Source organism: Orcinus orca, chromosome 17 (assembly GCF_937001465.1).
Source record: "Orcinus orca chromosome 17, mOrcOrc1.1, whole genome shotgun sequence".
Classification (NCBI taxonomy): Eukaryota; Metazoa; Chordata; class Mammalia; order Artiodactyla; family Delphinidae; genus Orcinus; species Orcinus orca.
Window position 1 is genome coordinate 84,365,177 of NC_064575.1, and position 19,545 is coordinate 84,384,721.

The window sequence follows — 19,545 nt, forward strand, 5'->3', positions numbered from 1 at the left end:
AATAACATATATTCTTACTGAAATAGCATGTTTTCAATCGTCCATAGAGAATAGGTCCCATGATGCTACTTAAGAGCTACTCTGTGTACTGCAATCTCCATTTTTACATGCAGACTAAAACTCACTGCCATCTAGAAGCCACGATTATACTAAAGAACAGGTGCTTCCTACTGGATACTGACTACATGCCAAACACAATGCTTGACAACCATCATGTGTGATTGTCAGGGCAACCCTACGAGGTAGATGAGGATGAGAAAGCCTGCGGGGCGGATGCGGAGCCAGGGATGCGGCACCATCACACACTCCACAACATGCCCACGACGAGTGCTGACGGATCTGCACTGAGGGGACACTGAGCTGTGTGGAACCTTGGGGGATGTGAGATTTCCAGATAGTGCTAAAAACATCCTGTTCAGTGAAAAACCTGGTCAAATATGTTATACTGTGCCTTGTCCTTTGAATAGGGAACATGAATGAGACTTTTTCGATGCCTCAGAGTCATAATCACAATCATCAATTACTCGACCTCTTAGGGCGTCCAGGGATGAACCGGGCCCCATGCTAAGTACACTGAGATTGCAGAGCTTTTAAGGTTGTTTAATGAAGCTTGTAAAAATCTTTCTGTCTCAAGCCTCACACAGGCGGTCAACTATCACTTCTCACTGGTGTGGATGTATTAATACCACCTGAAACGATCCTTTTCTGCCTATTAAGCTAATCCATCTAATCCAATCTTTTCGACCAGCAAAGAACAAGCTCAACCACAACAAATGGACAGCTTTTACCAAATGAACTTTAACGTCTAATTGGACTCCCTGGAAGCCCTTTCCTTTTATTAAACCCACTTCTAGGTACGCAACAGTCTACTGACCAGTCGACTTTGCTATCTGATTATCTGGCCTACTCAGAAGGCTTCTCATCTCATTGTGTGTGTGAGGGGGTGGGGAGATAATAATTGGTGCTGTCTGAAGAAATCACAGTGAGAAAAAGGAGCACCCTCCAGCCAGGTCTCCACAGACAGGAGTACCTCAATGTGCTCAGAAATGATATCATCAGCATCATCAGCCTCCAATGGACTGATTTCACATTAACCAAATTCATAAGAGATTGGTGTAAGAAAGTCAGAGGCTGGGACTTCCCTTCCACGCTCCCAATACAGAGGGCACGGGTTCGATCCCTGGTCGGGGAACTAAGATCATGCATGCCGCAGGGTGTGACCAAAAGAAAAGAAAAAAGAAACAGAGGTTTAACTTATTAATGTAACAGGAGACATAAAATTATCGATCAGACTAAAATATCGGAGTTCAACAATCAGCATATTTTCTCTCCAACGACCCAATCATGGGCAGGAGGCCACATGGCAAGCATGGACAGATGCAGAGCAAGAGGGATTTCCTAGATTAACTTATGGACTAAATTTCTGTTACAGGGACAGACCTGCTGCCTAGACCACAATGAATGCTGGTCACGGTGCATGGACAGTGGCCGAGGAACAGCTGTGAACACTTGTGTAACTCTCCCTTTCCCACCCTTTCCAGGCCGATGAATGGACAGATGTACAAGAGATCCACAGACAGGCTGATACCTCTAAAAACCCAAAGCCCATCTCTGAGAGCCTGGAAGCCAGACTGCCAGGGTTTAAATACCAGCTCTGCCACTTACTAGCTCTGTGACCTTGGTCAAATTACTTACCCTCTCTGTGCCTCAATTTCCACATCTGTAAAGTTGGGAAAATAATCAAACCTACCTCACTTGGCTGTTGTGAGGATCAAAGGATTAAATTAGTTTCTGCAAAGTGCTTAGAAAAGTATGCAGCACATTTTAGGTGCCCAACAAATGTTAACTATGAAGCATGCCCCGCCTGTCTCCCTTCTAATCATCTTTAATGTTTCCTTGCTAGTTTAAGTCACAGAGGACATCCTTATTTCCCTATTTATAAACTCCTGGGGAGCACCCTTCTGTTCCACTCCACGACCTGTTCAAACTGAGGGAGGGGACGCTTCCTCCCCACTCCTCTGGGCCATGAGGAGGGCTTCTCCCTCAACACTCCTGACCCCTGGCCCACGGCTAGCCCTCCTCGCACAAATGGAGTGAGGAGTGGGCTCAGGGAGTCTGGGAGACAAGTGGGGCACGGGAAACCATTCTTCCCCCCCGGGTGCTGGCCACCCTCAGGAAGCACCCAGGATGCTCAGCGTTGTGACATGACAGCCCTGAGCATGACAGGGACAGGTCCCCTCATAGGAAGGCCCACTGTGGCCCAGAACTGCCTGCGACTGCGTGAGTCTCTCTAGTTCCGGGATAGAGTATTAAGACACCCATTTCCCTGAAGCCCTAAAGTTCACAGAGAATGTGGCTTTACCAGTAACAAAGGAGACGTTTAGCTCCCGCTGCCTACTCTCTCGTCTCATCTCTCAGTTGGCTGGTGGAGAAAAGAAGAGTGTAATTACTGGGCCCACTTAAGCCTCAACATATACTAATTAGCCAAAAATTCTGTGGCTTAACGTTCAGGGTGACTGTATACCAGCCCTAATTCTGAGGCTGCTGCTAAATTATGAGTACAGGAAGTACTGAACCTCTTCAAATATTTTACTCATTTCTTAATTGGATCTTTTGTCATAAAACCAGCTTTTTCTATTTTAATTCCTTAGTAATTGCTAAAGACTATATAAAATGATGGCTTCATACAAAACAATAGCTAAGGGTTTGAGCTCTTTTGAGATAACCACTGTGCTAAACACTTTACATAATTTCTGATTCTCACAATTCTACAAAGCAGATATTAGCGTCCCTATTTTACAGACAAGGGAAAAACTCAGAAAGAACTGACTCAAGTTCGCATGGCTAAGTGGTAGCATGTGCATTCAAAGCCAAGTCAAAAAACTACGCTCCTTCATACAGCAACCAAATCACCTCCCACTAATTAACGCACAGCAGTGGGTTCAATACTCAGGGAGTTCAATACGTTTTTCAGCTTTAAGGTGCTCCAGGGACCACTTCTATCTGTTTTATAAAATCATGGCTCACTGGTTTCTAATACTGGAAGAAAAGTACAATTTCACCATTGTTTGCACAGCAAGTCTGAAATTTTCACACTGAGATGACAGAATAAAAATAAGATATAACTAGAATAATTTGTCCAGGTATCCAGACGTAATGGACATTGTGCTATCCTGAAGCACTAAACAAAGAAGTCAAATTAAAGGAACGTGGGCTAAGTCGTCTTCCACAAACAGGAAAATTAAGACTTTTAAAAGGTGCAACAGCGCCACCTATGGCCCAAAAGGCTGTCCAGGTTGCTGTAAAAGACACAACACATAAATTGCCTGTATAAGAAACAATCAGTAAGGTTTTTAAAAATAGGATGCTCAGAGCCTATAACTAAAAGCTTATCTAGCTCATAACTGAATTCTGCTTCAGGGAAGGGAGTGGTATTCAGTATGTAATCTGAAATTGTTAACACTCCTGAATATAAACAAAAGACATAGGCTCATGGAAACTAATCTTAGAAGAAGGAATCCAGTCCAGCCTCTTCATTTTACAGACAGGGAGACTGAGACCCAGAATCCATCCTTCTAGCAATCAGCAGCAAAGCTCTCCTAGTCCTTTTGTTTTACACTAGCTAGCTGTACTAGCTCCATATTCATAAAAGTCATGTCTGCATGTTTCCAACATTAGATAATCTGTGTCTTGCAAAATACTTCCCAAAGAGCATTTAACTACAAATCATACAATTTTCTTGAAATACAAAACACTTATTTATATATTAAAATAAAGAGGGAGGGGATATGGCGATATATGTATACATATAGCTGATTCACTTTGTTATGCAGCAGAAACTAACACAACAGGGACTTCCCTGGTGGCGCAGTGGTTGAGAGTCCGCCTGCCAATGCAGGAAACACGGGTTCGTGCCCCGGTCCGGGAAGATCCCACATGCCGTGGAGCGGCTGCGCCCGTGAGCCATGGCCGCTGAGCCTGCGCGCCCGGAGCCTGTGCTCCACAACGCGAGAGGCCACAACAGTGAGAGATCCGCGTACCACAAAAATAAATAAATAAATTAATTAATTAATTTAGAAACTAACACAACATTGTAAAGCAATTATACTCCGATAAAGATGTTAAAAAATAAAAAATTTTAAAATTTTAAAGTAATTTAAAAATAATAAATAAATAAAATAGCATGAGCTCCACTTTTTTTTTTTTTTTTTTTGCAGTATGCAGGCCTCTCACTGTTGTGGCCTCTCCCGTTGCGGAGCACAGGCTCCAGACACGCAGGCTCAGCGGCCATGGCTCACAGGCCCAGCCACTCCGTGGCATGTGGGATCTTCCCGGACCGGGGCACAAACCCGCGTCCCCTGCATCGGCAGGTGGACTCAACCACTGCGCCACCAGGGAAGCCCTGAGCTCCACTTCTATTCCCTCTATAAAGGAAAAGTGACAGATGTCAAATCGTTTTGATTATTTACCTCCCCCAGCAGCAGAAATACCTCAATCAAAAAAAAAAGCAGCATTCTCTTAGCATCAACAAGGCAATTCCTTAAAAGATAACATTCCGTCTTTATGTTGTAAGAGGACACATGACCCACCGCCATGATGATGCTCAGATCTGGATTGTGTAAACTGTCAACACGTCATTAAATGTACAGCTCTCTTGTCTCAAAAAACTCATATAACTGTGCCTTGACTTCTAACAGGCAGAATTGTTCTCAGAGCTTTCTGAGATGCTCTTCCCAGGTTTTATAAAATCCTCAAATTTGGCTTGAATAAAATTTTCCATTTTCTTTCTTAAAAAATAAATAAATAAAACCTATTAAGGGTACAGGAAAAAAATCAAAACTTTCTTCGATCACAAAAGAGATAAGCTTATTCTCTGCAAATAATCAATACTGATTTTTCTAAACGTAAAGGCTGTGGTCAAATTCCTAGCAATTTAAAGGTTCTAGTGGATGATTACAAGCCAATATGAATTCTGGGTTGTAAAAATATACATTCTGTACAAACAATCTTCAAGTTCTTCAGCTGAAGACACTTTAGCTAGTCCCTATCTTACTAGGATGACACTCTCATCAAAACTTCATACTGCACTAAAAAAAGTAACCGAATCCTTATCGCTTTAAGTCATATTCATATATATCACATGTATATACACACTGAATATGCATCATAAATAAACCACCCTCTTCAGTATTCAGAGCTGAGCCTTCTAAACTATCTGTCATTGTGACAGCAAATTTTTACTGAGAATCTCTTGGGTGCTTTGTGCAAGGTATCTAAGTCAGTCAGACTAGGTAAATAACATTATTCAAATTTCACAAATGAGGAAATATATACTTAAACCATAAAAACCAACTTAACATATTCATCATAAGGAAAGAAGAGAGTAGAGATTTGTATTTTCTCTCAATTCTCAGTGGCTTGATCTTTTCTTCCGTACTAAAGACTACACAAAAGCAGTTCAGTCTCTGTAACTTTTTCTCTCGACAAGCCTCACTAGAGAAGAACAAGCGGTAAGTCATTAGCAATGGTTGGATCTTCAAAGCTCACTTCTCTTTTGCACTGTAATCATTTTTTATGGGTTTTTTTAGTGCTTCCAGAGTTAAAATAAAAAATACTAACTTTTTAGGTCATTAGCTGAGAATAAAACATTTGTGAAAATGTACAGTGTTAATCTATGCCACTCTGTCTCGTATTCTCACTGATACCTCTTCTTTTATGGCCTCATCAGGTTGAGATCACTAAAATCAGTCACTTATGAACTCACAGGAGTTTGGGAAACCAGTCAACGGGAGGCTGATTAGAGGAGCAATTAAGGATGCCTACTGTGCAGTCACCCCAGCCTGGCTCCAGCCCCGAGTCTGCCGCTGCCAGTTGCGTGATTTGGGGCAAGTTACCCCATCTCTTTAAACCTCAATCCCTCACCTGCAAGAAGGAGTTACTGATAACTACCCTCAAACACCTGCTATGAGGTAAAACGTAAGGAAAGCATTTAGCACAGCCTGGCCTAGGGTAGATGCCAAATCATTCACAGCTATTTCAATAATTAGGGATGATAACGCTTACTATTGATAAATTAAGCTAGTCCAAAAAGTACCAATAACCATAAAGGAGAAACATTTGTAAGTCAATAAGCCTTTCCTTTTGGATTGATTGCAGAATGTCCTATTGATTTTTTAATAAACCAAGTTTTGAATAACCTTGAATACTCTGAATACTAAGAAAGTGAAGTTTTTTTAAAAAAATTTAAACAAAAGGAGAATTAAAGCAAAAAGACATAGGGAGTACAGAATTCTTTTTTGAAACTAAATTCAGTTTTAACAGAGGGGAAAATTCCCTTTTTTCAGAGGAAATCTTGAAAACTATGTAAAGGGGATCTGAGATGTCTAGAGTCTTTTAACAGTATTCATGAATTCATATTACCAAGTCTTAAAACTACTTGACAATCAACAATAATAATACTGATAACAATAATGGCTGCTAACATTTATCCAGCACCGGCTGGGACTGTTGTAGGTCCTTTATATGTGTATCTCATGCAGCCTTCACAAGAACCCTCCAAGGTAAGTACAGTTATTATCTCCCCCACTTCACAAATAAGGAAATTGAGGCACAGAGAGATTAAACTTGCTCCAGGTCACGTGGGCATTAAATGACATCTGTAGCCTGCTATTTTGCTGGTGAAAAAGGAACCTGAGATATAAATTCAAGGGAGAATGTTAAATAATCCGTTTGTCTGGTCTTCACCTCAAAGAGTAGATACCATAAATTCCTGATGTGAGATGAGGCTGCCACTGCAAACTGACTAATCTTGAAATTGATATCCAAGATGAAGCAACATATATACTCATGATAGCAAATCCGTTCATGGCTCGGGACCCTTTAATGCCTGCAAGGTGGTAAAATCATTTCCGATCTAAATGCCATCAGCGCTGCTCTTTCAGCTCTCATCCAAGCTTCACTGGATGTTCTTCTCCACAGACTGTCTTCAACAGTAAAAAGTTCTCAAGTGTTTCACACTACGCACAGCTAAATAAAGCCACTTCTCTACTGCAGACGGAGCCCTTTTTCAGGCCTAAAACTTGCTTTGCCTATCTTCAGCAAGGGCAGAAAGTGAAGCATCGCCCTACAAAGGCTCCAGAGTCTCACTAAGCCCATGAGTAGAACAGTCTCAACACTTTATAACTCTTCAAGTAGCAGGGAAAGAATAAAACAAAACAACCTTCAACAAAAGGCCCCCAGAGAGAGAGCAGACTTCCTTCTAAGGAGAAGATAAACAGCTGTCACCTGTGTGTTGGATATTTTAGCACTTGGCCGCTGGCGCAAGGGGACAAGAGGACTTGAAATGCTGGAATCTCATAGCAGAGACAGCAGTTACAACAACACGGGATAAACACAGGTGGTGAGCACCGACGGGAGGCATCTCAAGTCAAAACTGAAGCCCAGGAAAGCAGGGAGCAGAGATATCCCAGTCTGAGGACTTTCTCTATCACTTCTCAGCCTGCTTTACTTTCCTCTCCAATAACTGAGACCCCACTAAAACCGTTAGGAACGGTCTGCTGAAGGAAGATAAAACATCTTCAAGGACCACCAGAGATTCATCTAAGCAGTTCTACAAAGAATGCACCCAGATTCAGACGGAGTGGCTACACTGACTGGCGCATAGAGGTGGTCTCTGCAGTCTTTGCTGGTGACGGGGATGGTATAATTCAGGGGAAAAAGACATTGAAGGCATTTCCGCATCCAATACACATCAACGGCGGTGGGCCTTCTCTTTGGGGGGAAAAAATCCGTAAAAATCTCATGGTTCAAAAAACACCTAGTAGTTTTGTGTATAGCCTTGATCTCTGCATTCTTTGCTATTATCTTTGTGACCTATGCGGTATGACAACCACATCCTGAACATTTAAGGCAAATTCACTTATTAAGGGTCAAAAGGGTCAAGTTCATTCAACAAGCATTTGTGGTTCTGCTCCTCCAAAGATGCATTTTTACTCTTCACAGGTGCTAACAAACATGAGGAAATCAAACTTCACGCATTAAGAGAACTTCATCAACCAGAAAAAGAAGAAACAGCTCCCCGGGCCCTGAATTAGCTGTTAAAATTGACATCTGGGACTAACTTCACCAAACACACAGAAATTATGACAAGGGCCCAGACAGAGAACTTCAAAGACAGCCTACCATGAAATTTTATGCAACTGGTCCAGAAATCAACCCATCATTGTAATCCATTAATATCATTTGATAAGACTCAATAAGATCAATACATATTCAATAGAATCAGAAGACAATGTCTCATGTGCAGGATTTTTTTTTTTTTTTTTTTTACGTGCAGGATTTCTGACTCAACGGATTTTATATTTTATTTAAACATTACTCAACCTTCACTTAGAGGGAACAGTAATAGATTACTCCTGCTTGCTTAAGGACTGTAACTGAGTCTAGGATGGAAGCAAGAGCAGAGCTTACCTGGTCGATGTCTGTTGGCTGCTTCAGCAGGAAGTGAGCTACCCTGGACCCTTCGAGCTCCAGTTTTACCACCAGTTCCACCAGGATAGTGATAGATGACAGAAGCTGAACATAACCCTTCAAGGGCAGCTGGGCATTAAAATAAAAGTTCAATTAATAAAGTTAGTGGCCCATCCTTAGCAAAAATTGCAGTGACTAAGAATGATCTGAACGGCTTGATGATGTGGAAATGCCAATTTTTCCACAAAACAGAGATCAAACCTACAGATCACTGGTTTTGTTACAAACAGGAACATGGCCCCTACTATGTTTTGCAGGCCCGTGTCAAAGCTGGCAGCGCAGAAAACTCTCGCGACGCTCAACGTTTCTCTGAGGGGCTGAGCACATGTGAGACAGGCTGTTCATTCATTCATTTAACCAACAGTTTAGTTCACACTGTGTGGCAGGCTCTGTGCCAGATGCTGACACTGCAGACAGATGAAGCACTGCCCTGGATCGAAAATATTTTTAAAATCATACCACTGGAAGAAGGACCAGAATACCTATCCCCATCATTCACCCGGAATGCATCTATCCCATTTCGAGCAAACACCTAGCAGGCCTGTCTCCTTCTCAAAGGCAGCCACACTGAGTTGCGGCAACTTTTCATTCTTCTATCACTGGCAGTTAAACCCTAAGAACCTTGGGCTATGCTACTCGCCTCACAAGTCGTGCTGCAGTGTTCATCTTTACCCAGTAGCTCAGTGGTTCTCAAACTTTTTGGTCTTAGAACTCCTTCACGCTGAAAAATCACTAAGGACCACAATAAAGAGCGCTTTTTTTGTGCAGGTTACACCTACAGATATTTACCATGCTCGAAAATAGAACTAGAAGAGGATTTAAATATTTATGTGTTCCTTCCTTTTAAAACAATAAGCCCATAACATGTTAACTTTTTTTTAATATCTTTATTGGAGTATAATTGCTTCACAATGTTGCATTAGTTTCTGCTGACTAACAAAGTGAATCGGCTATATGCATACGTATATCCCCATATCCCCTCCCTCTTGCGTATCCCTCCCACCCTCCCTATCCCACCCCTCTAGGTGGTCACAAAGCACCTAGCTGATCTCCCTGTGCTATGCGGCTGCTTCCCACTAGCTGTCTATTTTACATTTGGTAGCGTATATATGTCAATGCTACTCTCTCACTTCGCCCCAGCTTACCCTTCCCCCTCTACGTGTCCTCAAGTCTACTCTCTACGTCTGAGTCTTTATCCTGTCCTGCCCCTAGGTTCATAAGAACCTTTTTTTTTTTAAGATTCCATATATATATTAACATATGGTATTTCTTTTTCTCTTTCTGACTTACTTCACTGTCCATGACAGACTCTAGGTTCCTCCACCTAACTACAAATAACTCAATTTCATTTCTTTTTATGGCTGAGTAATATTCCATTGTATATATGTGCCACACCTGCTTTATCCATTCATCCGTCAATGGAGAGTTAGGTTGCTTCCATGTCCTGGTTATTGTAAACAGTGCTGTAATGAACACTGTGGTACATGACTCTTTTTGAATTATGGTTTTCTCAGGGTATATGCCCAGTAGTGGGATTGCTGGGTCATATGGTAGTTCCATTTTTAGTTCTTTAAGGAACCTCCATACTGTTCTCCATAGTGGCTGCATCAATTTACATTCCCACCAACAGTGCAAGAGGGTTCCCTTTTCTCCACACCCTCTCCAGCATTTATTGTTTGTAGATTTTTGATGATGGCCATTATGTCCGGTGTGAGGTGATACCTCATTGTAGTTTTGATTCCTATTTCTCTAATGATTAGTGATGTTGAGCATGCTTTCATGTGTTTGCTGGCAATCTGTATATCTTCTTTGGAGAAATGTCTATTTAGGTCTTCTGCCCATTTTGGATGGGGTAGTTTGTTTTTTTGATATTGAGCTGCATGAGTTGCTTGTATATTTTGGAGATTAATCCTTTGTCAGTTGCTTCATTTGTTAATATTTTATCCCATTCTGAGGGTTGTCTTTTGATGTTGTTTATAGTTTCCTTTGCTGTGCAAAAGCTTTTAAGTTTCATTAGGTCCCATTTGTTTACTTTTGTTTTTATTTCCATTTCTCTAGGAGGTGGGTCAAAAAGGATCTTGCTGTGATTATGTCATAAGTGTTCTGCCTATGTTTTCCTCTAAGAATTTCATAGTATCTGGCCTTACACTTAGGTCTTTAATCCATTTTGAGTTTATTTTTTTGTATGGTGTTAGGGAGTGTTCTAATTTCATCCTTTTACATGTAGCTGTCCAGTTTTCCCAGCACCACTTATTGAAGAGGCTGTCTTTTCTCCACTGTATATTCTTGCCTCCTTTATCAAAGATAAGGTGACCATATGTGTTGGGTTTATCTCTGGGCTTTCTATCCTGTTCCATTGATCTATATTTCTGTTTTTGTGCCAGTATCATACTGTCTTGATTAATGTAGCTTTGTAGTATAGTCTGAGGTCTGGGAGCCTGATTCCTCCAGCTCCGTTTTCCTTTCTCAAGATTGCTTTGGCTATTCGGGGTCTTTTGTGTTTCCATACAAATTGTGCAATTTTTTGTTCTAGTTCTGTGACAAATGCCATTGGTAGTTTGATAGGGATTGCAGTGAATCTGTAGATTGCTTTGGGATGTACAGTCATTTTCACAATGTTGATTCTTCCAATCCAAGAACATGGTATATTTCTCCATCTGTTTGTGTCATCTTTAATTTCTTTCATCAGTGTCTTATAGTTTTCTGCATGCAGGTCTTTTGTCTCCTTAGGTAGGTTTATTCCTAGGTATTTTATTCTTCTTGTTGCAATGGTAAATGGGAGTGTTTCCTTAACTTCTCTTTCAGACTTTTCATCATTAGTATGTAGGAATGCAAGTGATTTCTGTGCATTAATTTTGTATCCTACTACTCTACCAAATTCATTCATTAGCTCTAGTAGTTTTCTGGTAGCATCTTTAGGATTCTCTATGTATCGTATCATGTCATCTGCAAACAGTGACAGTTTTACTTCTTCTTTTCCAATTTGGATTCCTTTTCTTTCTTTTTCTTCTCTAATTGCTGTGGCTAAAACTTCCAAAACTATGTTGAATAACAGTGGTGAGAGTGGGTAACCTTGCCTTGTTCCTGATCTTAGAGGAAATGGTTTCAGTTTTTCACCATTGACAACAATATTGGCTGTGGGTTTCTCATATACGGCCTCTATTATGTTGAGGTAGGTTCCCTCTATGCCTATTTTCTGGAGAGTTTTTATAATAAATCGGTGTTGAATTCTGTCAAAAGCTTTTTCTGCATCTACTGAGATGATCGTATGGTTTTTATCCTTCAATATGTTAGTATGGTGTATCACATTGATTGATGTGCATGTATTGAAGAATCCTTGCATTCCTGGGATAAACCCCACTTGATCATGGCATATGTCCTTTTAATGTGCTGTTGGATTCTCTTTCCTGGTATTTTGTTGAGGAGTTTTGCATCTATGTTCATCAGAGATATTGGCCTGTAGTTTTTTTGTGTGTGACATCTTTGTCTGGTTTTGGTACCAGGGTGATGGTGGCCTCATAGAATGAGTTTGGACATGTTCCTCCCTCGGCTATATTTTGTAAGAGTTTGAGAAGGATAGGTGTTAGCTCTTCCCTGAATGTTTGATAGAATTAGCCTGTGAAGCCATCTGGTCCTGAGCTTTTGTTTGTTGGAAGATTTTTAATCATGGTTTCAATTTCAGTGTTTGTGATTGGTCTGTTTATACTTTCTGTTTCTTTTGGTTCAGTCTCAGAAGGTTGTGCTTTTCTAAGAATGTGTCCATTTCTTCCAGGTTGTCCATTTATTGGCGTATAGTTGCTTGTAGCAATCTCTCATGATCCTTTGTATTTCTGCAGTGTCAGTTGTTACTTCGCCTTTTTCATTTCTATTTCTGTTGATTTGAGTTTTCTTCCTTTTTTCCTTGATGAGTCTGGCTAATGGTTTATCAATTTTGTTTATCTTCTCTAAGAAGCAGCTTTTAGTTTTATTGATCTTTGCTATTGTTTCCTTCATTTCTTTTTCATTTATTTCTAATCTGATCTTTATGATTTCTTTCCTTCTGCTAACTTTGGTTTTTTGTTCTTCTTTCTCTAATTCTATAGGTGTAAGGTTAGTTTGTTTGAGATTTTTCTTGTTTCCTGAGGTAGGACTGTATTGCTATAAACTTCCCTCTTATAACTGCTTTTGCTGCATCCCATAGGTTTTGGGTCGTTGTGTTTTCATTGTCATTTGTTTCTAGGTACTTTTTGATTTCCTCTTTGATTTCTTCAGTGATCTATTGGTTATTTAGTAGCATATTATTTAGCCTCCATGTGTTTGTATTTTATACAGTTTTTTCCTGTAATTGATGTCTAGTGTCATAGCATTGTGGTTGGAAAAGATACTTGATATGATTTCAATTTTCTTAAGTTTATCAAGGCTTGATTTATGACCCAAGATATGGTCTATCCTGGAGAATGTTCCACGAGCACTTGAGGAGAAAGTGTATTTTGCTGTTTTTGGATGGAATGTCCTATAAATATCAATTAAATCCATCTGGTTTAATGTGTTGTTTAAAGCTTGTGTTTCCTTATTTATTTTCATTTGGATGATCTGTCCGTTGGTGAAAGTGGGGTGTCAAAGTCCTCTCCTATGATTGTGTTACTGTTGATTTCCCTATGGCTGTTAGCATTTGCCTTATGTATTGAGGTGCTCCTATGTTGGGTGAATAAATATTTACAATTGTTATATCTTCTTTGTGGATTGATCATTATGTAGTATCCCTCTTTGTCTCCTGTAATAGTCTTTCTTTTAAAGTCTATTTTGTCTGATATGAGAACTGCTACTCCAGCTTTCTTTTGATTTCCATTTGCACAGAGTATCTTTTTCCATCCCCTCACTTTCAGTCTGTATGTGTCCCTAGGTCTGAAGTGGGTCTCTTGTAGACAGCATATGTATGGGTCTTGTTCTTGTATCCATTCAGCCAGTCTATGTCTTTTGGTTGGAGCATTTAATCCATTTACATTTAAGGTAATAATCTATATGTATGTTCCTATTACCATTTTCTTAATTGTTTTGGGTTTGTTTTTGTAGGTCTTTTCGTTCCCTTGTGTTTCCTGCCTAGAGAAGTTCCTTTAGCATTTGTTGTAAAGCTGGTTTGGTGGTGCTGAGTTCTCTTAGCTTTTGCTTATCTGTAAAGGTTTTAATTTCTCTGTCATATATGAATGAGATCCTTGCTGGGCAGAGTAATCTTGGTTGTAGGTTTTTCCCTTTCATCACTTTAAATATGTCCTGCCACTCCCTTTTGGCTTTCAGAGTTTCTGCTGAAAAATCAGCTGTTAATGTTATGGGGATTCCCTTGTATGTTATTTGTTGCTTTTCCCTTGCTGCTTTTAATATTTTTTCTTTGTATTTAGTTTTTGATAGTTTGATTAATACGTGTCTTGGCATGTTTCTCTTTGGGTTTATCCTGTATGGTACTCTCTGTGCTTCCTGGACTTGAATCACTATTTGCTTTCCCATGTTAGGGAAGTTTTCAACTATAATCTCTTCAAGTATTTTCTCAGACCCTTTCTTTTTCTCTTCTTCTGGGACTCCTATAATTCGAATGTTGGTGCGTTTAATGTCGTCCCAGAGGTCTCTGAGACTGTCCTCTTTTCATTCTTTTTTCTTTTTTCTGCTCCCTGGCAGTTATTTCCACCATTTTATCTTCCAGCTCACTTATCCGTTCTTCTGCCTCAGTTATTCTGCTATTGATTCCTTGTATTTTTAATTTCAGTAATTGTGTTGTTCATCACTGTTTGTTTGCTCTTTAGTTCTTCTAGATTCTTGTTATTTGTTTCTTGTATTTTCTCCATTCTGCTCCAAGATTTTGGATCATCTTTACTATCATTAGTCTGAATTCTTTTTCAGGTAGCTTGCCTATTTCGTCTTCATTTATTTGGTCTTGTAGGTTTTTACCTTGCTCCTTGGTCTGTAACATATTTTTTTGTCAATTCTTTTTTTTTTTTGATGGGTGGTGCTGTATTCCTGTCTTCCTGGTTGTTTGGCCTGAGACATCCAGCACTGGAGTTTGCAGGCAGTTGGACAGGGCCGGGTCCTGGTGCTGAGATGAGGACCTCCAGGAGGCCTCACTCCAATTGATATTTCCTGGGGTCTGAGGTTCTCTGTTAGCCCAGTGGTTTGGACTCAGAGCTCCCACCACATGAGCTCGGGCCCAACCTCCAGCCTGGGAACCAAGATCCTGCAATTTTCGTGGCGCAATTAAAAAAAAAAACAGAAAGAAAGAAAAAAAAGCAGCACAATATCAAAGAATAAAAAACAAAATAAAATTAGAAAGATAAAAAACATATTAGGAAAAATAAAACTATAATTGCAACAAGGTAAAATGAAACCACACACAGAAAAAAGAAGAATAAAAAGGGGGGGGGGGGAACAAGCCAAAAGGAGAGAAAAATAACAAAGTATAAAGAATAAAATAAAATTAGAAAAACAAAAGATTTATTTGGAAAAATAAAAATATAAAAGAATCAACAACAATGAATCAACAAGGTGAAACAGAACCCCAATCTAAAAGAGGAAAAAAAATAACTCTTGGCTCTGGGGGTGGCGTTTAGGTGGCGGTGGAACTTAGGCAGGGGCAGGGTTTAGGGTGGGGCGGGACCTAGGCGGGTTGGGGGTTGACGTTCAAGCGTGGGGCAGGGCCTCTGCTTAGGACCTGCCAGAAGGGGAGCAGCAGCACGTGGAAAGGAAGGTCTCTGGAGCTGGGGTTCCAGGAGTTTGGAGGTGGGGCCCTGAGTGAGGGTGTGTGGGTGGGGATTAGGCCCAGCACGGTTGGAGGGCATCTCCGAGTGTAGAGGTGAGGCCCTGGGTGGAGGTGTAGGGGCGGGCCTTGGGCTCTGCGCCACAGGAGGGAGGCTCCGAGGGCAGAGGATTAGGCCTGGGAGCCCAACAGGCTTCCGGATGCCTAGGTGAACAGGGTGAGCACTGGCCGCGTTCCTTTCCGTTCCTTCGTGCCCCTTCCCCACTGTCTCCCCAAAAGTCTCCCCCGTCCCCGCTGGACCCCTAACCGTGGATGGGTCCCGCTGGGTGTAGGAACTCCTCCCCTTCCCCAGCCGCCCCTCAGCAGTGCCGTCCCAGAGGTCCGGCCTTTACTTTTGCTTCCCCTTCCCTCCCTCCCACTCCCTCAGGACCCATGTGGCTGGAGGGGGCCTTGATGGGCAGAGGATCAGGCCCGGGATCTCAGCAGGTTCCCAGGGGCCCAAGTGGGCAGGGGAAACCTGGCCACGCTCCCTTTTGATCCTCTGCCCTCCCAATGGTTCCCCAATTTCCCCCTTCGGGTGTGGGATCCCTTCCCCTCCCCCAGCCACCCCTCAGGGGCTCCAGTGCCGTCCCACCTCCACTTCTCCTCCTCCTTCACTCCCCCCACACCCCACATCCTACCCAGTTGCTGGAGGTTCCTCCCATCCCCTTAGGTGTCCGTGGTCCCCCACCGGTGCCTGGTAGGTGCCCAAGTTGTGAGGAGATGCAAATTCCACGTCCTCCTAGTATGCCATCTTGTCCATGTTAAATTTTTTAAGGGGTGTTTTTTTGTTTTTTTTTTTTTTGGCTGCGTTGGGTTTTCGTTGCTGTGTACAGGCTCTTCTCTAGTTGTGGCAAGCGGGGGCTACTCTTCATTGTGGTGCACAGCCTTCTCATTGCTGTGGCTTCTCTTGTTGCAGAGCACAGGCTCTAGGCACAAGGGCTTCAGCAGTTGTGGCACGTGGGCTCAGTAGTTGTGGCTCGCGGGCCCTAGAACGCAGGTTCAGTAGTTGTGGTGCACGGGCTTAGTTGCTCCATGGCATGTGGGATCTTCCCGGACCAGGGCTCGAACCCGTGTTCCCTGCATTGGCAGGTGTATTCTCAATCACTGCGCCACCAGGGAAGTCCCGACCATGTTAAATTTTTATGAAAAACAACTACGTTTCAAAACAACAACAATATGCTGGAAGAGGGGCACTGTTTGCATTTTTACAATTTTACATGAAATTTCTTTCATGTCTGGCTCGAGACAAGTGTACTGCATTCTCACACCTGCTTCTGCCCTCAATCTGCTGTGATGTCACACATCCTGGAGCCCCCCGGAAACCCCACTGTGCGTTTCTGAGGGACCAAGAGTGAAATTAGCTGGCAGCACCCGGCACCACCCACTCCACCCAGCCTTCACAGGAACCCGACCTGCCCATTATCACTGGGTGGGTCAGGTGCCCGGTGGCATTCTTCCCAGATAAGCACCTAACCTTCAGCTCTACTCCACCAGTCCACAGCAAGTCATTATAGACCTCTCCTTCAAGAAAACAAAGTAAAACTCCTATTCACCTTTCCCCTCCTACTTAATCCTTTATCTGTTTCTTGTTTCTTTCCATCTATTCCTTCTCTTTCTCACTTTTATCTCCCTTTCCTCTTTAAGAAGCCAAATTATGAAATTTAAGTCCATTTTAAGAATTTATATTTTGTGTGTCCTATAGGACGCTGTTGATCTTCCACTGAAGAACCTGGTTACTTCATTCTGACTTGTATTTGCCACAGTGGCTGACGGGCCCTCTGACTGAGCTGTCAACCTCTTCCGGGAAAGGACCCTGTTTCAGCCCTCACTCACACCACATTTATTTAACAAGCACTCACAGAACATCTACAATATACTAGATGATGGACACACACAGACCACGCCTCCCACTCCCACCTCCAGGACATAGCCCCTGAAGGAGAAAAACATGCAAACAGGCAGTTCCAGCACAGAGGGTAAACTCCATGCAGACAGGATTCTGTACAAGACCTGCGGGCACCCACTGCGTGGAGGGGTCAGAAGAGGCTGTCCTTTGAAGCAGGTTTTCTTGTTTTTAAAGTTTTTTTAATGGAGATATAATTCACATACCGCAAAACTCACCCACTTAAAAGTGTACGATTCGGGAGCTTTTGTATATTGACAGCTGTGCAACCCTTACCACTATCTAATTCCAGAACCTTTTCATCACCCCAAAGAAACCCCATGCCCATCAGCAGTCCCTCCCCATCCCCCCCTCTGCCCAGCCCCAGTAATCTGCTCTTTGCCTCTAGATTTGCCTATTCTGGACATTTCAGATAACCAGAATCATATTATATGTGGCCTTTTGTGTCTGATTCCTTTCACTTGACATGATGCTATCAGGGTTCGTCCATGTTGTAGTGGTATCAGTATCTCATTTGTTTTTATGTCTGAATAATGTTCCACTATATGGAGAAACATTTTGTTCATCCATTCATCATCTGACCTATGGATGAGGTTTTGAAGAATGAGTGTAAGAGGTGACTATCATGGGGAATGGCATTCTAAGCAGAGGGCAAGATGTGCTTTTCAAAAAAAAAAAAAAAAACAGAGCAACAAGGCAATTCAGTGTGTTTTTGAGGAAAGTGCATGCTTGCTTCAGCAGGACTGCAGTGCAGGGCTGGGTGGGAAAGTGGCAGGAGATAAGGTGAGGCAGTTACCCTGGAAGACTCCCCACTGCAACCAGCTCAGCTGACGGCTTCCCCTCCCTCTCCATATGTTTTTAGAGCCACTGTTTCTAGGTTTTCTCTTATTTCAAGTAGCAGTTGCTGTAATTACATATGTGATCATCTTCATCAGATAACCTTACCTCCAAGCCACAGAAAGTCATTCACTGCGCGAAGCAGGTCCACGGACATATGGTAATGGACCAGGGAGTCCTGCAGCATCCCGGCCTGCAGGCACAAATCCCCCACATGCTTCCGCATGCGGCCTTGGCACCGCTTCTTGTAATGTCTATAAAGTAAAATGCACAGAAATGTATCATTGCTAATGCCCGACTTCTGCCCCAAAAGCACACTGGCTAAGCACTTTTCAATTCCCTCGCTACAAAAAAAATGCTAAGAAGGCAACCTTAGGCTCCACAATTGAAAGCCAGCCACCATCATTGCCAGTTTATGAGCAAAGTTATTTTTTAAACCTAATAGGATACACGTATTTCACATGGATAATATTAGAGCAGCCTTTCTCTTTTCAAATTTTCCAATCACAACATTAGCACAAGAAAGTTTATGTTTCAGCTTTTTAAAAAAATCAATTATCTTCCACTTTCTTAACCTCAAACCTATTATTATTTTATAAAGAGAGCTATGCTGCATATTATAAGCCAACTGTTTGGCTTTTGCAAACAAGACCTTTATCGTCACTATTTCAGAGCAAGCTTTAATGATACTCTGAGAGGTGGGGCCTGGGACCCTCGCTAACAGCTCTTTAAATATTGGCAAGGATGTGCTATTAAATAATGCAAAAGCTTCTAACTCTGTATCAACTCAGAAACCAAAGAAACTACACCAAAATCCTGCTTTATCATTTTTAAATATTCCTATTCTTTTGAATATTAAATTTCTTAAAAGATAAGATTTTTCAAGAAAAACAGCAGCTGTATTAAATTTCCTCTAACCAAGAAAGCAATCTTATCAAGAAAGAAAACCCCTATGCTAATCCAAAAGATGTGAAGTTTCTAGCTAAATGAATGTACAGATCTCAATACAAACTTAAATCCCATCAGATCTAACTCTGGAATGTAGCTTTTCTGTTCCAAATGTTCGCTGAACTAAGACCATCACGTAACACAGAGAAGGAGAGAAGAGGAAAGTCGGCTTGTCCTTTATCTGTTTTCTTCCCAGCCACAAGGCACTGCTAGGATGGCCCCCTCTCTCTCTCTCTCTCTCTCTCTCTCTCTCTCTCTCTCTCTCTCTCTCTCTCACTCTCTCTCTCTCTCTCTCTCACACACACTGCCAGAGTGGCCTTCCCAAAGCACAAATCTGATTAGGTCACTCCCTCACTTCAAAGCCTTCAAAGTTTCCCCAGTACAGTTCTAGCCCCCACCCCCCCGCACTGCCTCCTGCGTTCCCCAGCCTTACCACAGTACCAAGGCCCCCAGTGACCGCAGGGGCCACCTGACCCTTCGGTCTAGCTACTTCCCACCCACCTTAGGGCTCATTTCAACTCAGTTTCTCATGGAAGCCTTCCCTGCCTCCAACCTCTGCACCTGT

The 19,545-nt window shown here is 42.0% G+C and overlaps 1 protein-coding gene across 4 annotated transcripts in view; it reads right to left on the reverse strand.

The window, feature by feature from the left end:
• Positions 1 to 19,545, reverse strand: part of TRAPPC9 (trafficking protein particle complex subunit 9) — a 509,514-nt gene that overhangs the window by 469,047 nt on the left and 20,922 nt on the right. For all 4 annotated transcript variants that reach the window (XM_049700891.1, XM_004265298.4, XM_033419745.2 and 1 more), the window contains exons 3-4: positions 18,141 to 18,286; positions 8,470 to 8,598 (exon numbers count right to left, since the gene is read on the reverse strand). In XM_049700891.1, coding sequence (XP_049556848.1) covers positions 8,470 to 8,598; positions 18,141 to 18,286 — 275 coding nt within the window. The remainder of the gene's footprint in view (positions 1 to 8,469; positions 8,599 to 18,140; positions 18,287 to 19,545) is intronic.